This window comes from Hemiscyllium ocellatum, chromosome 2, assembly GCF_020745735.1.
Source record: "Hemiscyllium ocellatum isolate sHemOce1 chromosome 2, sHemOce1.pat.X.cur, whole genome shotgun sequence".
Taxonomy (NCBI): domain Eukaryota; kingdom Metazoa; phylum Chordata; class Chondrichthyes; order Orectolobiformes; family Hemiscylliidae; genus Hemiscyllium; species Hemiscyllium ocellatum.
The window spans coordinates 99,109,584-99,130,848 of NC_083402.1; the positions used below are offsets into that span (position 1 = coordinate 99,109,584).

The 21,265-nt window shown below is 41.7% G+C and overlaps 1 protein-coding gene and 1 long non-coding RNA gene across 7 annotated transcripts in view; one reads left to right on the forward strand and one right to left on the reverse strand.

The window, feature by feature from the left end:
- Positions 1–21,265, forward strand: part of frem1a (Fras1 related extracellular matrix 1a) — a 400,521-nt gene that overhangs the window by 345,587 nt on the left and 33,669 nt on the right. For all 4 annotated transcript variants that reach the window (XM_060838775.1, XM_060838786.1, XM_060838793.1 and 1 more), the window contains one exon: positions 3,437–3,566. In XM_060838775.1, the coding sequence (XP_060694758.1) occupies positions 3,437–3,566 (130 nt within the window). The remainder of the gene's footprint in view (positions 1–3,436; positions 3,567–21,265) is intronic.
- LOC132824390 (uncharacterized) overlaps positions 1–21,265 on the reverse strand; it is a 139,840-nt gene that overhangs the window by 45,419 nt on the left and 73,156 nt on the right. The gene's annotated exons all lie outside the window — the stretch shown is intronic.

Below are 21,265 nucleotides of genomic sequence, written 5' to 3' on the forward strand. Positions count from 1 at the left end.
TAATAGAGTGAAACTTCCCTGAACTGCCTCAAATACAGTTTCCTTCCTCCATCAGTAACAAGATCAAAGTCTCTGCAATACAGTATCAATATGGTCTGACCAATATGGGAGACCAATATAGTCTGTAGCTGTAGCAAGACTTCCTTATTCATATACTCCATCTCCCTTGCAATAAAGGTCAATATTCCATTATTTGGAGGTGCCAGTGTTGGACTGGGGTATATAAAATTAAAAATCACACAACAACAAGTTATAGTCCAACAGGTTTATTTGGAAGCAGTAGCTTTCAAAGTGCTGCTCCTGACAACCACCTGATGAAGGATCAGCGCTCTAAAAGCGACTGCTTCCAAATAAACCTGTGGAACTATAATCTGGTGTGGGTGAATTTTAATTTTATATATTCTATTAAGCTTCTTAATTATCAACATGCTAAACTTTTGTGATTAATGAATAAGGATATCCACATCCCTTTGTACCATTGAATTCTGTAGTGTCTCTCTATTTAAATAATAATCTACCTTTCTATTCTTTCCTTCAAAGTGGATAACCTGAAATTGTCCTACACTGTACTCCATCTGCCAAACATGTTCCCATTCACTCACCCTATTTCTGTTCATTTGCAGACTGTGTACCTTCTTCCCAACTCACATTCCTAATTATTTTGTACGATCAACAAATTTAAGTTCAACACATTGATTATATTTTACAAGTCATTTATATAACTTGTAAATAATTGAGATCGCAGCACTGACGCCAATGGGTATCCTTCAGTTTGTCAATCTGAAAGTGATCCACTCACCCTGAATCTGTATTCTGTTAATTAACCCATCTTCTATTTATTGTAATGTATGTCCATCAAGAACAGTGAGTTTGGATGTTGGATTAACTGGTCTACAGTCTTATACTTTTTGTCTCTGTCTTGAACAGGTGTTATATTTGTTATTTTCCAATCCACTTGAATGTTTCTAAATTTTCAAACTTAGGCAAACATTCTGCCACTGCCAAATTGGACTTGGCACTACTTATTTTTCATATGTTGATTTTCCTGGATTTGCCTTACTTGCCATGAGCAAGCATCACTAACAAAGGTTAAAAGAAACTGCAAGTGAATTTTAAAGATAGATAGTCACTTAATAGTACAGAGACTGAAAAAAAAGACATATTTTGACAAAGCTTTTTGTGTTGCACTCATTAGGAGAAGTTACAAGAATGCCAATTTAAGGGGAAGCAACAGTTATTCTGTATTTGAGGAGGGCACTGATTGGTTGACATGTCAGTTCTTTTTTCTTGCCTCTACCAATGAAATGAAGTTCTGTGTTTACACTTGCAGGATATTTAATTATGCAGATATTTAGAAATTTCAGTGTATTCAGATAAGTCAGCATGATTTTCTGAAAAGGAAAACATGTTTGATTAAGTATTAGAGTTCTAATGAGGGAATATCAAGAAAGGTGGATATACTGTATTTAGATTACCAGAAGGCATATGATAAAAAGACACATCAAAGGTCACTACACAAATTAAGATCTTATGATGTAGAGGTTAACATTTTAGCATTGATTAAAAATAAGGTTGGTTAGTAGGAAATAAAGGTTGTGCATAAATGCGTTGCTTTTTGTTTGGCAAGATGTGACAAGTGGTGTGCCAGAGGGAACAGTGTTAGGCCCTTAATCAATTACAATTTATATCAATGGCTTAGATGAAGGTATTGAATGAATGGTTGTTAAATTTGCTGACAATGCAAAGGTAGAAGAATAAATTGTGAAGAAGACTTAAAGAATCTGCGATATAGATAGGTTGAGTGTGAGCAACAATCTAGTAGATGGAAAATAACGCGAGAAAATGTGAACTTGTCCACTCTGAAAGGAAGAACAGAAAATCAATATATTCCTGAAATGGAGAGACATTGCGGAAATCTAGGGGTGCAGGAAGGTCTGTATGTAACAACATGAATTGCAAGAAGTTTGTTTATAGGTATAGCAAATGATTAAAAAGAGAAATGGATTGTTTTTGTTTATTACAAGAGACTGGAATATGCAAGTCGGGAAATTTTTCTATGAGACTTCTAAATAGTGTTGGTGAGGACACATCTGAATATCATGTACAGTATTGGTCATCATATTCAAGAAAGAATATTAATACATTAAACAATTCAAAGAAGATTTATTCAATGGATACCTGTAATGCATGGAGATGAAGGGGTCATTTTATAAGGAAAGGTTGGACTGTTTGGGCCTATTCAACTCCACCTTTCACGTCTGAAATTAATGGGTACTATTGGTTTCCCCAGTTCACTCCAGTAAATATCCAGGCTGCTAAGTAAATTATATTTTCACCTTCATTAGCAGAAATCTCACAGAAAATTGATTTGTTTTCCTTTCTTGGGAGAAAGAAGATTCACCATTTTGTAGGAGAGAATATCTGTTCCAGCATGAAAGAAGCTTTTTAAAAATCAGCTAGTGAATTTCAACCCACTCTTGTTGACCACATGATCACCCTGCATCTTTTGAATCAATTTTAATAAAAATAATTTACTTAGTGCCCTTATGAGGTAACATTCCTTGAGGATTTATTTTGTAACTAAGACTTCACAAGTGTTTCTTTTGGACAACTTCTGGTATTATTGCTTCATTATTTGCATTATTCCAAATTATCCAAAACCAAGTAGCATCCAGGTCAATTTGTGCTCAACACTATGTATTACCTCAATTTGCTTTATATTGTGTTGAGTCCAGATGGTTCACAGTATTACAACAGAAGTCTTGTTAAAGTTCTTCTGAGGCTTAACATTATTACACTTGGTATAGATGTACTGTAGTATATTTTGTGTTCTAAAACTGTTAAGAGAATGCCGAGAATTCCCTTGTTGTTTTCATAATCACATAAGCCTGTGATATCACTCTATTTCAATATAGTGATTTTGCTTTAAACTGAGAGTTCCACTAATTACTAACCCTCACTTTGTTTTTTTTTAACATTCATTTTCTTCACTGCAAGAATTCCCTTTAACCTTTCGCATGCTAGTTTCTTGATATATTTGAACTCTTTCAGTTGGTGACAATTGTGTAAGCCACAGTCAGATTTAACCCATTTGCAGTATGTTGCGTGCTCTGTGTGGCATAAGACACCCTTATAACAAGAAGTACTTTAAGTGATCGGTCCATACCATACAATTTTATTAAGGTTTGATTCGTTAATATGCTCTACATTTGATTCAGAATATTCAATTTTGTCCATATTCATGGTAACTCATCACCACAGAATGATCAATAAATGCTGGCCTAGCTGGTGACACCCACACCTAATGAATTAATGAAAATAATTTTGTACGTTTGTCCAGTTACATTTGATTTTGAGCACTTATTTTTACATTTTCTAAATTCTATAAATATGCAATTCTCTAATTATCAAAAAATTACATCTGATGATTTTACAGACTTGATCTCAAATGGTCTCGTATAGAAATGATGGAATCAGAATACCGGGTATGTGAAGATGTAGGACTATTCTCTGTGAAAGTCCTGAGGACAGGGTATTTTATGGATTCTGCCTTCGTTGGGATAAAGGTAAGTCTATTTCACTGTTTTTACAAGCTCTCATCTCCACTTCAGAGCTATCATAATAATACAACCTGTGCTGAGAATGCATACATTTGTGTACAAAGTTAAAAATCACACAACACCAAGTTATAGTCCAACAGGTTTAATTGGAAGCACACTAACTTTTGGAGCGACGCTCACCTGATTGACAATCATCTGATGAAGGAGCGTCGCTCCGAAAGCTAGTGTGCTTCCAATTAAACCTGTTGGACTATAACTTGGTGTTGTGTGATTTTTAATTTTGTACACCCCAGTCCAACACCGGCATCTCCAAATCATGAATACATTTGGGTATGTATTCACATCAAATTTTTGCATTATTTTCACTGCACTTAATCAGTGGATTCAAATCCCCAATGTTTTGGTATAACTTTCAAATATTTGAATCCCTGTCTGCAAGTTCCATCAACAAGCACCCTTAATTTTCCATTCAAGCCACATTTGTTGAGGGAACACTGCATGAGGATTTCTCAACAGCTGTCAGTTCAATAAATTCACAACCTCTCTAATTATCCATCGATCCTTAAACTTGCCATCCTTATCCTTCCTCCTTACTGGAACATGGTAGTCTCAAATTCTCAGCAGCAGGTCTTTACATACCTCCTACATGTCAAATGTGTACTTGCTAAATAACAGCTCCTCCCAGTTAATACTCCCTAGCTCCTGCCTAATATTGATGTAATTTGCACTTCCTACAAAGGTCCTGATTCATCCTTATTCATTCTTATCCTAAAACCTAAGGAATTGTGATCACTGTTTCCAAAATGCCCACTAAAAGGTCAGTCACCTGGCCAGACTCATTAGCTAATATAAGGTCCAGTTTGGCCACAGAGGTTGGACTATCCACACACTGTTTCAAGAAGCCCTCTTGGATGCACTTAACAAATTCTGCATCATCTAAGCTTGCTCTAAGGGAGTCTCATTCAATATTAGGGGAGTTAAAGTCACCCACTGTGACGACTCTTGTTTTAACTACATCTTTCCATAATCTGCCTACGTATCTGTTTCTCATGGTGTCAATGGCTGTTGGTGAGCCTGTAGTTTAATCTTATCAGAGTGATTGTACCCATTTTTGTTTTGAGCTCTACCCAGATTGCCTCAGTGGATGAGCCCTCCAGGGCCTTATGTCCTCTCTGAGTGCAGATATAACATTCTCCCTGATTAGTAAAGCAATTCCTCCCCCGCTTTGACCATCCTCTCTATCTAGTCTAAAACAATAAAACCCTTGCAAGGTTTGTGAAGGTTTGTAGCTCAGGTTGAGGTTTAGGGTGTAGGTTTGCTCGCTGAGCTGTAGGTTTGATATCCAGACGTTTCATTACCTGGCTAGGTAACATCATCAGTGGCGACCTCCAAGTGAAGCAAAGCTGTTGTCTCCTGCTTTCTTTTTATATCTTTCTCCTGGATGGGGTTCCTGGGGTTTGTGGTGATGTCATTTCCTGTTTGCTTTCTGAGGGGTTGATAAAGACTAACAACAAACTCACATTTCTGGACGTCACAGTAGAAAGAAAGGACAAGGGAGAATTACAAACCTGCGTATACAGAAAACCGACAAACACTGACTAAATACTCAACTACACCAGCAGCCGTCCCAACACACATAAACGAAGCTGTATCAGAACACTATTCTAACAAGTCACCACACACTGCAGCACAGCCGAACTTCGGAAAACAGAGGAGAACCACCTATACGACATATTCAAGAAGAACGGATACTCAAAAAACACAGTGCGCAGATTCCTCAAGAACAAACCATGACAAGCAGACAAAACACAGCTAGAAACCCTAACCACCTTACCATATATCAAAGAAGTTTCAGAAATGACAGCCAGACTACTGAAACCCCTTGGAATCCTAGTAGCACACAAACCCACCAACACTCTCAAACAAAAACTAACAAACTTAAAAGACCCAGTACAACCCATGGACAAAACCAATGTCATCTATAAAATTCCATGCAAGGACTGCCACCAACACTACGTAGGACAAACAGGAAGAAAGTTAGCCACTAGGATACATGAACACAAGCTAGCCACAAAAAGACATGACCCCCTCTCCCTCATAGCCCTACACACGGATGAAGAAAACCACCATTTCGACTGGGACAACACATCTATCCTGGGACAGGCTAAGCAAAGACATGCCAGAGAATTCCTAGAGGCCTGGCACTCCAACCACAACGCCATAAACAAACACATAGATCTAGATGCCATCTATCAACCCCTCAGAAAACGAACAGGAAATGACATCATCCCAAACCCAGGAACCCCATCCAGGAGAAAGATATAAATAGAAAGCAGGACACAGCAGCTTTGCTTCATTTGGAGGTTGCCACTGATGATGTTACCTAGCCAGGTAATGAAACGTTTGGATATCAAACCTACAGCTTAGCCAGCAAGCCTACACCCTAAACAATAAAACCCTGGAATGTTGAGCAGTCAGTCCGGTCCCTCTCTCAACCAGTTTATGGCCACAACACCATAGCCCATGTATTGGGGGAACCAAACTCTCAGCTGATCTGCCTTACCTATAATACTTGTTATATTGAAATAAACACACTTCAGCCATTAGTACCATTGTTCTCATTTACCTGTGTCTGTCTGTCCTTTCTTTCCAATTTACTGGTTCTAACATGTACCTTCCCCTCAATCTGTCTACTTGCTGACCTGCTGCTCTGGTTCCCAGCTCACACCACTCCAGTTTAAACCCTTTCAAGTAGCACTTGCAAACTTCCCTATGAGGATATTGATTCTCCTCCAGTTTAGGTGCAAACTATCCCTCTTGTACAGGTCACACCTGCTGCAAAAGAGGTCTCAATAATCCAACAACCTCAAACCATGCCACCCTACACATGGTCCTTTGCCACACATTCATCTCTCCTATCTTTCTATTCCTTGCCTCAACAGTATGTGGCACTGATAGTAACCCAGAGATTACTATCCTTAAGATCCTGCTTTTCAGACTCTTTCCTAAATCCCAGTATTGATTCTTCAGAACCTTATCCCTCTTTCTACCTGTCGTTGGTATCAACATTCTTCATCACTGGTTGGTCGTGGCAACTGAACCAACTTCTCCCAGAATACTCCTCAGTGAAGTCTCTCTGCTGTCTTCTATTGGATGCTTATTGTCCAGATGTTCCAGGGATGAATGAAGGGCCATGGTGATGGCTTCTTCTGTGGACCTGTTGCATCAGTACACAAATTGCAAGGGATCAAAACAGTCTGGGAGGCTGGAGCTAAGGTAAACCATTACACTTCGTAATTAGGGATGTTAAAGCCATCAGGCTGTGGTCATTGAGGCACACTGTATGACTTTTCATTGGTACCGGGATGATGGAGGTCTCTTCTTGAAGCAAATGGGGACTTCAGATCATAATAAGGAGAGGCTAAAGATGTTTGTAGATACTCCTGCCAGCTGGTCCACACTGGAACTGAGTACACGTCTGGCGATTCCATCCGGACCTGCCACTTTCCATGGTTCACCCTTAAGAAGGCCAATCTAACATCAGCAGTGGTGACATCTTGATTAGATTAGATTAGATTACTTACAGTGTGGAAACAAGCCCTTCGGCCCAACAAGTCCACACCGACCCGCCGAAGCGCAACCCACCCATACCCCTACATTTACCCCTTTGCCTAACACTATGGGCAATTTAGCATAGCCAATTCACCTGACCCGCACATCTTTGGACTGTGGGAGGAAACCGGAGCACCCGGAGGAAACCCACGCAGACACGGAGAGAATGTGCAAACTCCTCACAGTCAGTTGCCTGAGTCGGGAATTGAACCCAGGTCTCTGGCGCTGTGAGGCAGCAGTGCTGACCACTGTGCCACCGTGCCGCCCTGACCACTGTGCCACCGTGCCGCCCTAACCACTGTGCCACCGTGCCGCCCTGGCTGAGGCTGAGGCTGTTGGGACAAGTGACATCGATTCACAGTGTTCAAAGACACTGTAGAATGCATTGAGCTCATCAAGTGGTGATGTACTGTTGCTGGCAATTCTTTTTGACTCTGCTTTGTACTCCATTATGTCATGTAAGCATTGCCACAAATAATGAATGTCCATGTAGTTAGTCTGGGTCTCAATTCACTGGGGGTGGAGGCTCCACAAATATGATCAATGATGGAAGAGCCCAGCACATCAGTGCAAAAGATAAGGCTGAAGCTTTAATAGCAATCTGCAGCCAGAAGTGCCAAGTAGATAATCCATCCTCAGCATTACAACATTCCGGCAATAATACTGAAGACTTATGCTCCAGAATTTGCTGTTCCCTAGCCAAGCTGATCCAGTGCAGTTACAACACTGGCACATACCTGGGCAATTTTCCACATTGTCAGGTATGTCCTCTACATAAAAACCAAACCGGCCAATTCCTGCCCCATCAGTCTATATTTGATCATCAGTAATATGATGGACGGTGTCATCAACAGTGCCATCAAGCAGCACCTGCTCATCAATAACCTGTTCAGCCCAGTTTGGGTTCTGCTAAGGCCACTCAGCCCCTGACCTCATTACAGCCTTGGTTCAAACATTGATGAAAGAGCTGAATTCCAAAGGTGAGTTGATCGCGCCAGCTCTTGACATCAAGGCTGAGTCCTAGCAAAATTGGAATCCATGGATATCTGGAGTGCAAACTCTCTGGTGGTCAGTGTCATACCTGACACAAAGGAAGATGGTTGTCATGTATATTGAAGGTCATTGATCTCGGCTCTAGGACATCATTGCAGGAGTTCCTTAGGGTAGTGTCCTAGGCCAATCCATCTTCGGCTGCTTCGTTAATGACCTTCCCTCCATCATAAGGTCGGAAGTGGGGATATTTGCTGATGTTTGCATCATGTTCCCTATTCCCGACTCCTCAGACACTGAAGCAGTCCATGTCCAAATACAAAAAAGACTGAACAATATCCAGGCTTGGGCTAATAAGTGGCAAGTAGCATTCTCAAAAGTATAGTCACCCCCATGAATTTAACCTTATAAAGTAGTCTAAAAAATTCAACTTTTACATGCATATACATAATATATCACTGTTCCTCCCCGTCACTATGTGAAAATCCTGGAATTCCCTCGCTAATGACACAAATGTCAACGACCATCACCAATAAGAGACAATCTAACCATCGCCCTTAACATTTAATGATGCTGTCATTACTGCATTCCCCCGTCCCCCATTATGAACAACTTGGGAGGTATCATTGGTCAGAAACTCAAATGGAGTCACCACAATGGCTACAAGAGCAGGTCAGTGGCTAGGAATACTGCAGGGAATCACTCACCTCCTGACTCTCCAGAGCTTGTCCACCATTTAGATAGCACAAGTCAGGAGTGTGATGGAATGTTCCCCACTTGCCTGGATGAATGCAGCCCCAACAACATTTGAAGCTGGACTTTATTCAGGACAAAGCAGCCCCCTTAATTGGCACTACACCCACAAGCATCCTCTCTCTCCACCACCGACGCTCAGTAGCAACAGTGTGTACTATCTACAGGATGCACTGCAGAGATTCACAAATGTTAAAGACAGGCTCTTTAGAGAGGCACAGTGGCTCAGTGTTTAGCACTGCTGCCTCACAGCATCAGGGTGCTAGGTTTGATTCCAGCCTCGGGTGACTGCCTGTGTGGAGTTTGCACATTCTCCCTGCATCTGTGTGGGTTTCCTCTGGGTGCACTGGTTTCCTCCCACAGCCCAAAGATGTGCAGGTCAGGTGAATTGGCTATGCTAAATTGCCCATAATGTTAGGTGTATTAGTCAGAGGGAAATGGGTCTGTGTGGGTTACTCTTTGGAGGGTCGGTGTGGATTGGTTGGGCCGAAGGGCCTGTCTCCACACTGTACGGAATCTAATCTAATCAAAATTTACGGCCATTTTCATCCAGCACAAGGGCAGCACATGGGAACACCACTGTAATGTTCCCCCAAGCTACTCACCATCCTAACTTGGAATTACCATCTAAATCAAATGAAGGTTGATAGAACATAGAAAAGTAGAGAGCAGTACAGGCCCTTCGGCCCTCGATGTTGCGCCAATCCAAGCCCACATAACCTACACTAGCCCACTATCCTCCATATGCCTCTCCAATGTCCGTTTAAATGCCCATAAAGAGAGAGAGTCCACCACTGTTACTAGCAGGGCATTCCATGAACTCACGACTCGCTGAGTAAAGAATCTACACCTAACATCAGTCCAATACCGATCTGACTCTATATGTGAAAAAAGGTTCTCATGTCAACCCTATCTAAACCCCTAATCATCTTGTACACCTCTATCATGTCACCCCTAAACCTTCTTTTCTCCAATGAAAACAGCCCCAAGTGCTTCAGCCTTTCCTCATACGATCTTCCTACCATACCAGGCAACATCCTGGTAAACCTCCTCTGTACCCGTTCCAGTGCCTTCACATCCTTCCTATAGTATGGCGAGCAAAACTGCACACAATACTCCAAATGCGGCCGCACCAGAGTCTTATACAACTGCAACATGACCTCAGGACTCCGGAACTCAATTCCTCTACCAATATATGCCTTCTTCACAGCACTACTTATCTGGATGGCAACTTTCAGAGATCTGTGTACATGGACACCAAGATTCCTCTGCTCATCCACACTACCAAGTATCGACCATTAGCCCAGTACTCCATCTTCTTGTTACTCTTACCAAAGTGAATCACTTCACACTTACCTACATTGAACTCCATTTGCCACCTTTCTGCCCAGCTCTGCAGCTTATCTATATCCCGCTGTAACCTGCCACATCCTTCCTCACTGTCAACAACTCCACCGACTTTTGTATCATCTGCAAACTTGCTCACCCAATCTTCTAGCCCCTCCTCCAGGTCATTTATAAAAATGACAAACAACAATGTCCCAAAACAGATCCTTGCGGAACACTGCTGGTAACTGCACTCCAAGATGAACCTTTACCATCAACTACTACCCTCTGTCTTCTTCCAGCCAGCCAATTCCTAATCCAAACCTCCAACTCACCCTCAATGCCATACCTCCGTATTTTTTGCAGTAGCCTACCATGGGGAACCTTATCAAACGCCTTACTAAAATCCATATACACCACATCTACCGCTTTACCCTCATCCACCTCCTTAGTCACCTTCTCAAAGAATTCAATAAGGTTTGTGAGGCACGACCTGCCCTTCACAAAACCATGCTGACTATCCTTGATCACATTATTCCTATCCAGATGTTCATAAATCTTATCTCTTACAATTCTCTCTAAGACTTTGCCCACAACAGAGGTAAGACTCACTGGCCTATAGTTACTAGGGTTATCCCTACTCCCCTTCTTGAACAAGGGAACCACATTTGCTATCCTCCAGTCTAATGTAAAAGTCAACCACCTATTTTTGGCCAAAAAAATCTGGACTTCTCCATATATCTCATGAAAAAGTCAATCCTAGTTCTTCATAGATCAACATTTGTGAGTCCTGTGCATAAATCTTACGATAAGGAAATGATGTTTTTTGTGCTATTATTTGTTTTGATGTGCAATTTACATCAATTTGGCATGAAAGTTTATGATGCCAGAGTCAGGTGACAACTTAGTACTTCGGCAGGGAACAAAGGTTGCACAAAAGCTGCCTGCTAAACTAAAAGATATGACTGTTCTACCAGTTTGTAATCAGAAACCTGCAGAAAGAAGGCTACAAGTTATCATACATTTTTGTTTCTATTGTTTTTAATCTAGTAACTACTGTGATTTGTTGTGTTTCTTTTTTTCTTTATTTGTTTAGAGATAAATTGGGCTTCTGTTAATGATATTATATTTTGTACTGTAGCATGAATTTCAGCCCCTCAAATGCAGTATCCATGTAATGGTCAATCCCATATACTTGACCTTAAAAAATAGACTAAAATTAGACCTTTACACGAATATATATGGTATATCACCAATCCTTCACTGTCGCTGGGTCAAAATTCTGGAATTCCCTCCAAAATGTTCAAAAAGACAGCTTACCACCACCTTCTCAAGAGCAACTAGGGATGGGCATTAAATGCTGGCCAGCCAGTAATGCCCTCATCCCACAAAAAGGAATAAATATTTAAGAAAGAAAGCTTACTTTGATATTACCTCTTGTCATCCCGAATGGCCTTGCAGAAATTGTACCTGGATTTCCTGGAAAGTCTGGATTGCCCAACTTGAACGCTTCAGACCTGAACTTCAGTAGGAGGGGATCGCCCAGGTCATCCATGGTTTCTGGTTAGGAACTGTTTGGATTAACATCTTCGGCATGCAGTCATCTACACACTTACTAATGAAGCCTGAAATAGGAGTGACACACTCATTTAGGTTTCCTGCTGAGTTCTTGAATATGAACCAGTTCACTAACTTGAAGCAGTCCCACAGAAGTCCTTCTATTTTCTCATACCAACGGTGCACTACTTTCTGTACTGGGTTTTACACTTCAGTTTCTACTTGTAAGATGGGAGGCAGAGCAGGGCATTGTGGTCTGATTTTTTGAAATGCGGACAGGGGATGGAGCAATAGGCAATGGTCAAGAATATTTGAACCTCTGATGGGACAGAAGACATGTTGGTGATATTTCGATAACACATTCTTGACGTTGGCCTGGTTGAAGTCACAAGCTACAATGAACAAGGCTTTGAGGCACTTCATCTCAAGACTGTTTGTAGCATTATATACTTCATCAAGTGCACACTTCACTTCTGCATGGGATGTGATATTAGAATAGCGGAGGTGAACTCTCGTGCAGGTAGTATAGACGATATTTCACAGTTAAGTATTCTAGGTCCGGGTAGCAGTGACTCACCAGGGTCACCACATCTGAGCACCAGATTAGGAAGCAGACCCCACTGCCCCATGCCTTGCCCAAGAATGCTGAATGATCCATTTGGTGATTTGAAAAGTCATCACATTGTAAGTGTAGTCAAGTGTTGCGGTGAGCTTAGCTCTGTGAAACAGAGCACACAACAGTTCCTCAATTCTCTTTGGCAGGTGAATCTAACTTTAAGATTGTCCATCTTGTTTTCAGTGGCTATGATGGTTGCCAGGAGTATGCTAGGGGAAAGGAGCTTGAAACCTTGGAATTTCAATCTAAGCAGAAGTCCAGTACATTTCTCATGGATAGGTGGCAGCTTCTAGTCGATCCTGGACGTTGATGAGGGAAGTCAGCTGCTCTAGGAGGTCATTGAAAGCTCCTGACGGGGTCCTGGGCAGCAGTTGCAGCCTTGAACACTCAAGGAATTCTTGTAGTTGATCTAATTGGGCCCCCTTGATGACAGATAACTGCTGGGTCAAGTCTTGTTCTGTAACGGTCAGGCCTCGGAAGCTAGTTTTTTTTGTGCTAGCAGTTCCAGCATTAGTAATTAGGCCTCATTGATCATATGATCACAGACCAGCAAATGGATTTAAATGAACGTTGTTAGTAATTTTGACAGAATTGAGTTTTAAAAGAGCGGAACGATTATAAGATATGTAAGAATAAGATCTGCTGTGGAGAGCTTGCAAGGAGGTGACATGTTCCAGTGCCATCTTGCTGAAGACAAGGAAGAGCAGTGGGAGCATATTTTTCTGACTGGAGATCTGTGACCAGTTGTATTCCATATGCATCAATGTTGGAATCCCTGCTATTCATAATATATATATATAAATGATTTGGAGAATTTGAGTGCTCTGGTTAGTGAGTTTGCAGATTATACAAAGATTGGGGAGCTGCGGATGATGAGGAAGATTGTCAAGCATACAGCAGGAAATAGATAAGTTGCAGATTTGGGCAGAGAAATAACAGGTGGAGTTTAATATGTACAAATGTGAGATGTTGCATTTTGGAAGCTCTAATGCAGAAGGGAAGAATAAAGTAAATAGCAGAACCAGAGGGATATGAGCTTATAGGTCTACAGTTCCTTAAAAGTAGGAACATAAGTGGTCAAGAAGGCATATGGTATGGTTGCCTTCATCACTGGGTCATAGAGTAGAAAATTTGACAAGCCACGTTGCAGCTATATAGAACTTTAGTTGGGCCACATTTGACGAATGGTGTATAGTTTTGATTTCCACCCTGAGGTGTGGAGGCTCTGGAGCGGTTAAAGAAATGGTTTACCATGGTGTTTCCTAATTTGCAGGATATTTGTTATGAGGAGAAATTGGACAAACTTGGTTCTTTTCACTTGAACATTGAAAGATGAGGGGTGACCTGGTAGAAACGCCATGGGTGGCACAATGGTTAGCACTGCTGCCTCACAGTGCCAGTGACCCGGGTTCAATTCCTGCCTCAGGTGACTCTGTTTGTGGAGTTTACACATTCAACCCATGTCTGCGTGGGTTTCATTCGGGTTGCTCCGGTTTCCTCCCACAGTCCAAAAAGAACATGTAGGTTAGGTGAATTGGCAATGCTAAATTACCCGTAGTGTTAGGTGAAGGGGTAAATGTAGGGGAATGGATCTGTGTGGGTTGCGCTTCGGCAGGTCGGTGTGGACTTGTTGGGGCGAATGGCCTGTTTCCACACTGTAAGTAATCTAATCTAAAATTATGAGTGGCATGGATAGTTAGACATTTTGTCTCAGAGTAGAAATGTCATTAACTCAGGGACATAGATTTAGGCCAAAAGGGTGTATGTTTAAAGGAGATGTGAGAGACATTTTTTTTTTACAGAGGATGGTAAAGTGCCTCGGGTATGCTGTGAGAGGAGATGGTGGAGATGGATACAATAGCAACATTTAAGAGGCACCTTGACAGATATATGAATAGGTAGGGATACAGATCTCATAGAGATACAAGGTTTTTAGTTTAGAGTTTTGGTAGGCCGAAGCTTTGACCTTTATGTGGACAGAAGAGCTGAATTACAGAGGTGATGAGAGAGAGAGATAGCCCTTGACCTCCAGCCTTGACTCGACCAAGTGTGACATAATGGAGCCCTAACAAAAGTGGAATCACTGAGTATTATGGTGCTCAGCGGTTAGCCCTGCTGCCTCACAGTGCCAGGAATCCAAGTTAAGTTCCAGCCTCAGGTGACTGTATGGAATTTACACATTCTCCCCATGTCTGCATGTGTTTCTGCCAGGTGCTGCCATTGTCCAAAGGTTAGGTGAACCAGCCATGCTAAATTGTCCATAGTGTCCATGGATGTGCAGGCTAGGTGAGTTACCCATGGTAAATGCAAGGTTAAAGGGAGAGGGTAAGGGGCTGGGTCCAGGTGGGATGCTCAGTGCACCAAATAACTTCTTCCTCACTTGCTGGGATTTGACGATTCTAACAGGAAGCATACTCTATGTTGGTTCACATCATACCTGCCACATAGGGAGATGATTATGGTTGTTGTAGGCCAGTCATCTCAGCTCCAGTGTTCCTCTGCAGGAGCACCTCAGGATTATTTCTTTAATTGAACCATCTTCAGCTACTTGATCACTGCCCATTCCTCTATCATAAGATCGGGGGTGGATGCTTTGCGATGACTGGACAATGTTCTGCACCATCTGCAAATCTTAATACTGAGACAGTCCATATTCAAATGCAACACGCTCTGGTTAGTATCCAGGCTTGGGCTGACAAGTGGCAAGTAACATTCACACCACACAAATGCCAGGCAATGACCATCCCCAATGACAATTTATGCAATGCTCCTTAACATTCAGTAGTGTTATTCATCACTAAATCCCCACTATTAACATCTTAGGGCTACCATTTAAGGACCAGAAACTCAACTGGCTTTGCTACATCAACACAATGCCTACATAGAAGGCTTGGAATACTCTGGAGAGTAACTCACCACCTGACTCCTCAAAGCCTGTCCACCAACTACAAGAGACAACAATATTCAAGAAGCTTGACAGCATGCAAGACAAAGCCCGTCCACTCTCCCCTCACCTGATGCTCTGTGGCAGCAGTGTGTACTATCCCAAGAAGCACTGCATAAATTCATCTAAGATTCTTAGGCAACACCTTCCAAATCCATGATTACTCTCATGTAAAAGGACAAAGACAGCAAATAGGTGGGATTATCACCATCTGCAAGTTCCCTTCAAGTCACTCACCATCATGACTTGGAAGTGCATTGCTGTCACTTCACTATCGCTGGGTCAAGAGCCTGGCATTCCCTCCATAAGGGTATTGGGGGTCAACCTACAGCTTGTGGATTGTAGCAGTTCAACTAGGTAGCTCATCACTGTTTAGAATGTAGTTGGGTATTTGCTGTTCCTTTAACAGAGCAGGTCTGGTGACCTAGAAGTGGGAAATAGGGAAGGTTAGTTCTAATGAACCACAAATAGAATAACTGTCCATGTGAGTGGGATCTGGCCACAAACTGAATTGAATATAGTATTTGGATATTAACTGAACGCATTTTGTTTTTAAATCGTGAGGAAGGGCATCACCTGGACTTCATAAAAGTGTGGGATTACGGAGGTAACATCAAGGGAAGTGGTCACGAAACCTCAGGCTAAAGTTAACAACAGTGAAAAATGGTACACACCAGGGCGTGGGCTGAGAGTGGCAGTTGTGAGGAGCTGATGGCTGGGAAGAGCGGTAGACAGTTGGTGATGTTGCAACCAAGAACATTCACTGAGCAGACTCTGGCTGCCAACGGCTACTAGACTCGAGTGACAGGAATGATCCCCACCAGCTGGAAAACAAAATGGTGGGCCAATTTTGAACAATGGGACCTTTTGAAGGGATAGGAAGTTGGTTTCTGTACACTGAACATTTCAAAGGTGAACAAAATGGCAAAAGACATAATGGTACCAGTTTTCTTGAGTACCATTGGGAGCAAGACCTTGGAATTCTAAGGAGACTGGTGCAACAAGAAAACTGGTAGAAAAGACATATCAAGAGCTATGCAAATTGTTGGGATTTTACTTTGCACCAAAACCACTGATGATTATGGAACTTCTCTGTTTTTATAAAAAGGCTACAGTACTAAAGAGAGAGTCCATTCCCAAATTTATGGCTGCCTTATAGAGGTTAGTGAAACATTGTGAATTTGGAGAGTTCGTCCAAGATGCCTTGTGGTGTTGTTTGGTATGATATGAAGGCTTTCAATAAAAGCAGCTTTCAAGTGGTGGTTATGAAGTCAGTGTCAATGGAAGCAATGATGGACTGAATGAATGAAATGTTTGTCAGGTTCAGGAACCCCAAACAAGTTGTGAGTGAAAACGGTCCATAATTTGTGGGTGCAACAGTTTGAGGAATACCTGGAAAATCATGGAGTCCGACATGTGAGATGGGCTCTGTATTATACTGTGATAAATGGCTGGCAGACTGACTTGCAAAAACTTTGAAACAGGCCTGAAAGGCCTCACAAGAGAAGGGTTCGCTAGAATGGTGACTCCAAAAGTTCCTCAGCATATAAAGGAACACGGCCGATGTGATGTCCCAGTGCTTGCCGGCGTTCTTAATGTTCAACCGCCAGCCGAGAACAAGGTTGGCTTACTGCATCTGGAATAGACCAGAGAGGTGATGGAAACAAATTAAAGAGGACAGATGGCCAGAAGGGTGGGAACTGCAAGGTTGAGAGCTTTCCAAACAGCAGAGGCCATATTGGCCTGGAATTGTATGTTTGTGGAGAAATTGACGGCAGTGTTGATGGTGGTTCAAACAGGACCATTATTATTTAGAGTGCAGCCGAAGGATGAACTGGTCTGGAGGAAACCCACAAACCAGCACGTTGCCACAGCTCACCAACTATGGGAAGTCCCTCAGCTTACTGAGCAGTCCAGATGGTATCAATGGTGTTGGTTGAATCATGTCTCTGAGACAGGGTTAGCCGTACCCAGGGAGGTGACGACAGCACTGTCACTTGCCAAGTGACACTGCTGCTGTTGCCAACAGCAGCCAGTCAGACAGGAATGTATCTGCAGAATAGCTGGAACTTCCAGAAGCTTGGGAATACACAGAAAAGGTTCCTGAGAGGAGGATACAATATTCTGAGAATTGCCATCCCCATGAGAGACTGATTATGTTAATGTAGACTACAGAAGGGTAATTTTCCTCATTTACGTTCTACCTACCTCATGGTCTATTTAAGGCTGTAGTGAACCACTAACTTAATACCCACCTTCTTCTCAAGGACAACTACAGCAGCAATAAAATGCTAACCAGTGAGCAATGCCCATTGCCCAAGGGTGAATTTAAAAATTGTAATAAGTAGTGAGGTAGGATTAATAAGAGCTTTCATAGTTAACTAACTTCTCAGGAGTAGTGATCACAACATCATTGAATTTCAAATTCAGTTTGAGGGAGAGCAATTCAGATCTATGACCGGTGCCCTCAATGGGATGAATAAGGAGTTACCTAAAATGAGCTGGAAAATAGACAAAGAGGAAACTAGTGGAGGAGAATTGGCAGACATTTGAGTTGATAACAGGTAGTCAAAATTTATTCCAGTCAAAAGGAAGAACTCAATGAGAGCTAATAAAGTCAATCAAGGAGAGTATCCAACCAGAAATCAAAGAAGATAAAGTGTCAAAAACAGGTGGTAGGCAAGGTGATTGGGATTATTTTTAGGAACAGTAGCAGACAACTAACAAGTTAATAAAGAGGGTCAAAATTGATTATGAAAGTAAATTGGCAAGAAATAAGGACAGTCAGCAAAAGTGTATGATTGTCTCTGTATCTGTGGTATATAAAAAAAAGAGAGCAGCTAAAATAACTGTAGAAGTAAGTATTAGAGAAAACAATTGGGGATTTAGTGACCAGGAATACGGCACATTAATTTCAACCAATATTTTGCATCAGTCTTTATGATGGAGGACACAATAAATACCTCAAAAGATAGCAGGTACTTATGAGAGGAAACATCTTGTAACAGTCTCTGTCACGAGAAGCAAACTATTTGACAAATTAATGGGATTAGAGGCAAACAAATCACCAAAAACAAAAAGACATTTTTGGAAAAGCTCAACAGACCATGCTGCCATATTTGCTGAGTTTTCCAACAATTTCTGTTTTTATTTTTGATTTCCATTATCTGCAGTTGTTTTCTCCTTTATTTGTGTAAATAATGTGACCTGATAGACGACATCAAAAGGGTTTTACAGGAAGTAGCTGCAGAGGTAGTGGAGGAGCATAGAACATTACAGGCCCTTCCGTCCTTAATGCTGCGCCACCCTGTCATACCGAAGCCAATCCCACCTACACTATTCCATGTACAAGGAACTGGAAATATTTCAGAGGGCATTGATGCTAAGGGGGGCAGGGGGGAAGAAAACAACAAAGTATAAACTAAATTTCTTAACATTCATCAATAGGAAAATGCAAGAATTCATTATTAAAAAGGAAGAAATAGCAGGAAAAGCTAATGCAATCAAACAGAACCAATGTGGTTTAATAGAAGGGAAATCATTTTTAGATTTATTCCTGTACTTTGAGAATACAACAAACAATTTGGTGCAGGGGAACCATAAGTTATAGGAGCAGAATTAGATCATTTGGTGCAATGGCTCTACTCCCCTATTCAAGTATGGTTGATAAGTTTCTCAACCTATTCTCCTTCATTCTACTTATAATCCTTGAACCCTTACTAGTCAAGAACCTGCCTGTCCATCTCGGTCTTAAATATACTCAATGACTTGGCTTCCATGCCCTTTGATAGTAATGAGCTCCACAGATTCACCACACACTGATTGAAGAAATTCCTCCTCAGCTCAGTTCTAAACGGTTGTCCCTTCACTCTGAAGCTGTGCCCTCAGGTCCTAGTCTCCCCTATTGGTGGAACCATTTTCTCGACACCCACTCTATCCAGACATCTCAGTATTCAGCAAGTTTCAATGAGATGCCTCCTCATCCTTCTAAATTCTGTCAATTTTGGACCCAGAATCCTCAACCTTTCTTCATGTGGCAAACTCTTCATCCCTATTTAGAAAATAGTCTTCCCACCAAAGTGCATAACTCTCACTCTCTCACATTGTATTCCATTTGCCTCTTCTTTGCCCACTCTCAGACTGCTGAAGGACTTCTACAGCCTCCCCTTTTCTTCAATACTACCTGTCCCTCCATCTAGCTTTGTATCATCTGCAAACTTAGCATCAATGCCCTTAGTTCTTTAATTCAGATCGCTCGTGCATAATGTGAATTGTTGTGATCCCAACATTGACTCCTATGGAACTTCACTTGTCATTCGCTGCTCCTGAAAAATACCCCTTTATCCCCACTCTTTGCCTTTGCCAGTCAACCAAACTTCTACACACCCTATTAATCCCACATTCCAAAAACACAGTCTCAACAACTCATTCAGGGTTAACCCAAAATCACCTGCCTCTGCCAGTTGCCTTAACTCTTCAACAATCCTGATACAGATTCCCTTGGTTCTCAGAGCTGAATAAAGCTGATAGCATCTCAGAATTAGAGAATGTTTGGGTCATAATATTCTTTAATTAAATCTATCAACTCTTGAAATGTTTTAGTGCCTGGTGACTCAGGGAAAGTTAAATCCCTAATAATGGAAAATGGTGTGGGTCCACAAGTAATCAGAAGAATTACTTGTTACTTTTCATTTGCCCCATCATATCCATGCCCCTCATGCTTTTATAAACTTCTACAAGGACAGCCCTCCGCTTCCAACACTCCTGGGAAAAACAGCCCCAGCCTCTCCCTATTGCTCAAATCCTCCAACCCTGGCAGCACCCTTGTAAATCTTTTCTGAACCCTTTCAAGTTCATTTGCCTGGAAGGAATATCACATTCTTTTCACATACTGGGCCCTGTTTTCAACAGCAGGATTGAATGAGTCAGGTTTCCCAAATGAACACGTTAGAAAGCTCAACTCAAAGATGGCTGTTGTGGGTGAATTTTCTTCAGGGATATTGTTTTCTCTCATTCTGCCCTGAAATCACTACACACCGGTATCCCTCTACCAATATGTTTATAAAGAATCTGTGTGCAGTACATTAGCTCTGACCAGCCAGCTCCAAGCCAGTCCCTAAATTGAGGATGTCTTCTGAATCTCCTGGTTTTTTTTGTAATTGTTTAATAAAATAAAAAAAGTTTACAAACAGTTAATGTTAACAGCTGTATACAAAGAAACAGCAATTTTGCAAGGAAAAGCAGCAGCAAAGTCAGGCCCCAAACCCTACCGTTCAACCAGTTTACAGGGAAGAGGACAAACCTCAAATCAGTTTCAAACATGAAAAGACATCAATGACATTTGTACATAAAAAGCCAATCCAGTTACATAAAAACAGTGTACAATACAGACCTAGCAAGCCCCCGTCCCTTCCACCTTCTGGCCACTCTAAAGCAGCTTGCCCCTACACACCTACCCTTAGTCCACCCTGACACGTTTTGACCACATCTCGGACAGCCCGGCCCAGTACTTGCCCGGGGCGACAGCGAATCTTCTGCTTATTTTTCTTTTTTACTCCCACACTACTGCCTAACTGTGGTAGTGCTTATTTTTTCCCCAGCATCCATGTGTGTGTGTGTGCAGGTACGAGACAGTGAAAGACACAAGGTGCACAAATCTTTCCTTAAAAAAAATTACAAAACAGTTCACAAAAAAAATTAACATTTACAGCTGTACACAACAGCAATTTTATAAAAAAGGAGGGGAGCAGCAAAACCCAGCCCCAAACCCTACTGTTCAACCAGTTTACAGGGAAAGGAGGACAAACCTCAAATCCCAGTTTCAAACATGAAAAGACATCAGTGACATTTGCACATAAAGGGACATTTGAAGGGCTCATGCCCAAAACATCGATTCTCCTGTTCCTT